Source organism: Centruroides sculpturatus, unplaced genomic scaffold (genome assembly GCF_000671375.1).
Source record: "Centruroides sculpturatus isolate CEXI.00-Female unplaced genomic scaffold, Cexi_2.0 scaffold583, whole genome shotgun sequence".
Taxonomy (NCBI): domain Eukaryota; kingdom Metazoa; phylum Arthropoda; class Arachnida; order Scorpiones; family Buthidae; genus Centruroides; species Centruroides sculpturatus.
The window spans coordinates 436,971-442,918 of NW_019384800.1; the positions used below are offsets into that span (position 1 = coordinate 436,971).

A 5,948-nucleotide genomic window follows, 5' to 3' on the forward strand; every position below is an offset into this window, starting at 1 on the left:
AATTTATGGCTGTTGAAGTTTGAGATCTTTGTGAAATATATGATGCACTCTAATCTAATTTAAAAAAAAAATTTCATCTGAACATATCTAGAGAAATGTTTCTAATTCAATCATAAGAATGAATTTAGATGAATTTTCTTTATTTAATTATTAGACAGATATTTTAGTTATTATACACAATATTAATCTCAGGCCATGTTTATAAATCAGAACAATATGATATGTTTCTTTAATGAATATTTAATGCTACTATAAACCAGACTGATTTACTGATAATTTTACTAGAATGTAAATTGATTTAATGTCAGTTACTATTATTTCTTTTTAGTTTTGGTTTATTAGAATTTTACTAATATATCTTTATACTTAAACAATTAATAAGAAACGTAATTATTCAATTATTTTTGTTTAGAACACTGCAAGTCTAAGTGACTTTGACAGGTTAAAAACTCTAGGAACAGGTTCTTTTGGTCGTGTTATGCTTGTACAACATAAAGAAGGAAAAGATTATTATGCAATGAAAATTTTGGATAAACAGAAGGTAATTAAAAAATGTTATCTGATTTGTAGAATTACTTATTAATAATTTATAAAGGAAAACATACTTTTATTATAAATTATAAATATAATATTTCTGATGAAATAAATATTTCATTCAAGCTAATTTCAATATAAAGATTTCATTTCACAAAGTTTTAAAAATATATTAAAAACATAATCTTTTAATTTAACTTAATTGTATATTTATGTTTTAAGATTTCTATCTTTGTTGTTTTTAAACTATGATTAGTGTCTAATATTTTTGAAGACCCTGAATGTGTTCATTATTCATGATATAAAAAAAAACACCACATTCTTTTGTTTGTTTTAAATAAATTGTAAGTTCAAATAAGAGTTGATTATAAATCTATGTTTATCCATTATTATTATGAACAAGAAGTACAAAATTTTATTTAGTAAAATAGAAAATAAATTTACATAAAAATTGAGTGACCAGTTGAAGAAAATGCTAAAGTATGTCCTAAAATATGCTTATTTTATATATATAAACCAAAGTGTAGTGATTAAATTAAAATTTTTAATTTTGTTGATATACATTAAGATGGTAAACTAATCAATCATGATGTTTATTATCATCTTGAAATCATAAAATTGAAACAATATCTCAATATGTTTTTCAAAAGTTGCCGCAGAATAAATGGCTTCTCTAACAGCAGTTAATTTTTCTTCGTAAATACAGGAAAGCAGGTATAGTGCCAAAAGTGATTTTTTTTTTTTTCAAATGTGAACCCTCTCCAGAATGTATTCTGCCAATTCTTCATATTTTCACTTTAAACTCTTGGCAAATTTGCTTTACTTCAGAGTTTATTTTAAGCTACTAATATAAAATAATCATTTGTTTTATTTTAATGATTCATCTATCAATGTTTTAAAGATATTTTTAGCATGTTTTCAATTGAATCTCAGAATGAAATATGCTACCTTATTTATTTATGAATAATTAAATTAATGTTCACCATTAATTTAATTATGTAATATGGATTGCATTACATAAACCATTTCATAAAGAAAAGGTTTTAGAAAAGTTAGCTTATATGATATTTATAAAAAAAAAAAAAAAGCTAATTGCATAGCATGCAATTAACTTTTTTTTATAACTAATTTATTCTTTTTAATGATAAAATATGCTATTAAATAATGGAAGTGATAAGAATTTATGCCTCTAGCAATGAGCCAGTAAAGCTTGAAACATTTCATTTTGAAGTGTTAAGAAATTTTGCATTATTGACATGAATCTTCTAGTTCAAATTTTGATTAGTTAAAAAAGATTTCTGCTGTAAAATAACAGCTTCTTTTTTATATTGATGTTAGTTTTTATTCTTTTCTTAATAAATTTCCACATGAAACTTAACAGCTTGTTAATATAAGTTTATTTTTGGACACCAATTGAGAAATTAACTGGAGGGGATGCAAGCTTATTGGAAGAAATACAGGATAGGAAAAATATTAGGACAGCTGAAAAGATGAATTTGGAAGAAAAATTGAGATTTGAAGGTAATTAATATTGGACACGGGGATATATTATCAACAGCATGGAAATGAGTAATCAGGTGAGAAGAAAATGTTAAGAGAAAAAGAAATACATTGATTAAAAGAGCACCCTTCTTCAGGATATTTTATGTAGAATTTGCCTGCATAATAGTTAGAATATTTTAAGAAAAAATAGATCAAAAGATTTTGAAAATGCATAGAACATCAAATACCTTTTGGAGTTTAATTGAAAGTCAAAGTTGAGTTAAGGTGGTGCCTGATGATGATCTTGACTTGCTTGAAAATATTTGGGCATTAGAAGATGAACTTTTTTTTTTTTTTTTTTAGATTTGTTTTCAAAATGTAGTTTGTTAATATAATTGTTAGTAATCATATTCTTGTTTTCCTTTTCCTACAATTGTAGACTTTATACAGCTTTTTTCATATATGAGGTATGGCTAGAAAATAATGAGACTGAAGCTGGAACTTTAAATCTTAAGTAGTATACTCACTTTAGTTGTGTTTCCCTTTGTGGAAGCAGAAACAGCATACATTATAGTGCTGCATTCATAATTTCCACTGATTATAAGAATGCTGCAAGTCATCATCTGTGTGAGAGTAGCCGGGGTTACGGAGTAGGTAGTACTCGTGTAACACTTAATTGACACTATTCCGCGAGAATAGTTCTCCGAGTTTCGGATCGAGAGATCCGATCTTATGTCAAGATTCATTTGACCGGGAGGGCTTTTAATAATGATCCAAATCGCGAGATTCGGATCTACATCAGGATGCTGACACCAGTTTGTCAATTTCTCGATGTGCGGACAAACACGCGTATACGATCTGATTCGGTCACACAAACAAGAGACATCCCAATTAAAAACGGAATAATAAATTTAATAAAACAAGAAAATAAACTCATACAAAAATGTGGACGATCGAGAGACAGAACTATGACAAATAACATACAAATCGAGCGATATCTATACTTATCTACTACCCAATTAGCGATCGAGAGAGAGAGCTCACAAAATCGTTATAAAACATACAACCTGTTTTAGTTGTCGTTCGTCTTCTTCTCGGTAGGTAAGGGACACCTTGTAGATAAAGTTCATTTACTTCTTCGTATGGGAGATCAATATGTGCACAAAATCAAAGTATAATTTCTAAGTGCAGACTCCGGACTTATTCTAAGTGACTCGTCTAAGGATGTTGGTCATCAGGAGGGAAACGTATGTGGAGTTTGGACGCTTTCCGATCTGTCGCTGAACTCCTCGAATTTGGACAAATTTCCCTTCTATCTCCTGAATTTCAACCAATCATCGGCCAGTAACTCTTTCATGAGAACGGATGAAAGGGGAATGAATGAGGGGTAACCATTTCCCATCTGAGCAGGATTTTAACCAGATAAGGGAAAGTCAGAGGATGTTCTCTTCTGTGAAAGGAAGTAACATCTGTTATCTGCCTATTCCCACGTTAAAACAGTATTTTTCTCACCAAAAATGAAGTAATATTTGGTGACAATATTTTAACTTAATTAATAAAATATTAATTTAGACCCAGGGGCCTTTCGGGTCTCTAAGGCTATGCAGAAGCTTCGTCATTTTTTTCTTGACAGCAGAAACCAAATCAAAACAGTCTCTCTTCAGAACAGACTTGACTTTAGGGAAAAGGTAAAAGTCACACACAGCTAGGTCAGATGAGTATGGTGGGTATTCAAGTAGTGGGATTCCCTTCTTGGTCAAAAACTGCTTCACTGACAGAGAGGAATGGGCTGGTGCATTGTCTTGATGGAGGATGAAACCATTTTGCCACAAGTCTTGCTGCTTTCTTCTGACCCTTTCCTGCAAAGATTCCAGATATTCTTTGTAATAGTATTGGTTCATAATTTGTTCCACTTTTTTTATGTTTTCCTTGGTTTTTGACATGCTAGGCCGTCGAGAATGTTTATTGTCTTTCACATCCTCTTGTCCCTCAGAAAATCATCTGTGCCATTTGAACTCACTTGACATGCATCACTGTATGCCTCATGTAGCAGGCACAAAGATTCAGTGGCAGCTTTTTCAATTTCACCAAAAATTTCAGATTTCAAGCTGGCCATTTTTCCGAAGAACGCTAACAATATATCCACTCACAGAAATCTAATAGCTGTAGCACCTGCTGCGAGTTCAGACTAGTTGCTTGTTCTAACTTGTTCAAGGTCATTTACCTACCCACTCACTCACTTACTTTGGCCCACATACAACCGTTTTGTGCTGGCGATCAGTCTCATTATTTTCTAGCTACACCATGTAGTTTAGTTTAAAAATGTCAGAGGAAAACTTGGCATTTACAGCAAAATAAACTGTATATTTGTGTTTGCTTTTATTTTTGTTTATACTAATGATTGTACAACAAGGAAACCATCAGGTATCTTAAGCTTATAGAAACACTGGTTATGATGGGGAAGATGACTGAGGAGACTTCAGATATTTTGGAGAAGCAAGCAGGCATTTTATTCAGGTCTGGAATAGATTTTCAGAAATGTTTCTTAGCTCTAGATATGCTGGATCTCATCATCTGCATTTGTTCATAAAAACATCAAATGCAAGCATATATATATATAACAGAACCAAACAAATTGACTGGAATTACAGAAAAAAATCCTATCCTGTCCACATCATACTTTGCATTTACAAGGGCTATTCAAAAGAAGACAAAGTTTATTAGACTGTCTTTTTTACTGGTGAAACTACTCTCAATCACCATTCTTCCATGATTTGGAATGTGTTTTATAGAAAGGTATGTAAGTTTCATGATTTTGCTATGTCATCTCCAAACCACAGAGAAGATATTGTTTCAAGGTTGTTTTAAACTTGGCTCCACTAGACTTTATTCTGGTTCCAATGTCCAGAGAGTAAGATGGAGGAGCACAACAGGTATGTTGATCTTTACCAGATAATTGTTGCATCATGAAAGAATGCTGGCTAATGCATTTCTTTTCATTCACATTCAGGTTTGGTTTTATGTCAAGTCTCCAAGATGTTGGATTTCTGACAAAATTAAAATGAAAAAGACACTATGAACTACAACTATTTGAATTAGTCATTGCACATATATTGCACATATACACTCAGATAGTGTGATGCAGTAAGTGGTAGTGTTGCAAAAACTTGCTGCATTTCATAAGTATGGGTTTTATGCTTGTTCAAGAGAGTTCAGTTTTACTTTCCCAGTTGTTATATATATACATAACAACAGAAAGTAATGGAATTGTGTCAAATTTGACCTTCCTGAGTTTGTTGCAAATCTCAATGTTTTGAGACCTCCTGAATCCAAAACAGTCAAAAAAATTTGGACGTGTATGTGTGTGTTTTGGCATTTAATTTTCTTAATATGTCACGATGGGATAAGATTAAGTAATAAAATTTGGCGTGGTGGCTACCTTTGGACACCTATGGCCAAGAATAAAAATGGCACCTTTTTAATTTTTATTGTTAAAAAATAATTTTATTCTAAAAAAAATGCTATCATAAAAAATTATTATCTAATGACATTTAAATACTATATAAATATAAAAATGAATGTATGTCTGTGTGTGTGTATGTGTCCTTCATGCATTACCACACCGTTTATCCGATTGCCGTGAAACTTTGGGAAGTTGTTTAATATACTCCAGCGAAGGTTTGTGGCATAGCACGATTGCCATGAAGCTTTGGAAAGTTTTTTTAATTTTTTAATACACTCCCGCGAAGTACATTTATCCTACGATAGATGGCGCGCGTTTACACGAGCATTCGCGCACAGTGTGTTCGATCGATTTCAAATTGTGAAGACCATTTCCCCCTTCAAAAAATATCTCTATATATGCATTTGTGAACTGTTATTTACGATATTTGTAATAATTTTTGTTTAATCACTTTATTTCAACTTTTTTT

The 5,948-nt window shown here is 31.1% G+C and overlaps 1 protein-coding gene across 1 annotated transcript in view; it reads left to right on the top strand.

Annotated features, from left to right (window-relative positions):
- Positions 1-393: 393 nt before the first annotated feature.
- Positions 394-5,948, top strand: part of LOC111629525 (cAMP-dependent protein kinase catalytic subunit) — a 13,500-nt gene continuing 7,945 nt past the window's right edge. The window contains exon 1 of the mRNA XM_023373443.1: positions 394-541. Coding sequence (XP_023229211.1) covers positions 479-541 — 63 coding nt within the window. The 5' untranslated portion in view covers positions 394-478. The remainder of the gene's footprint in view (positions 542-5,948) is intronic.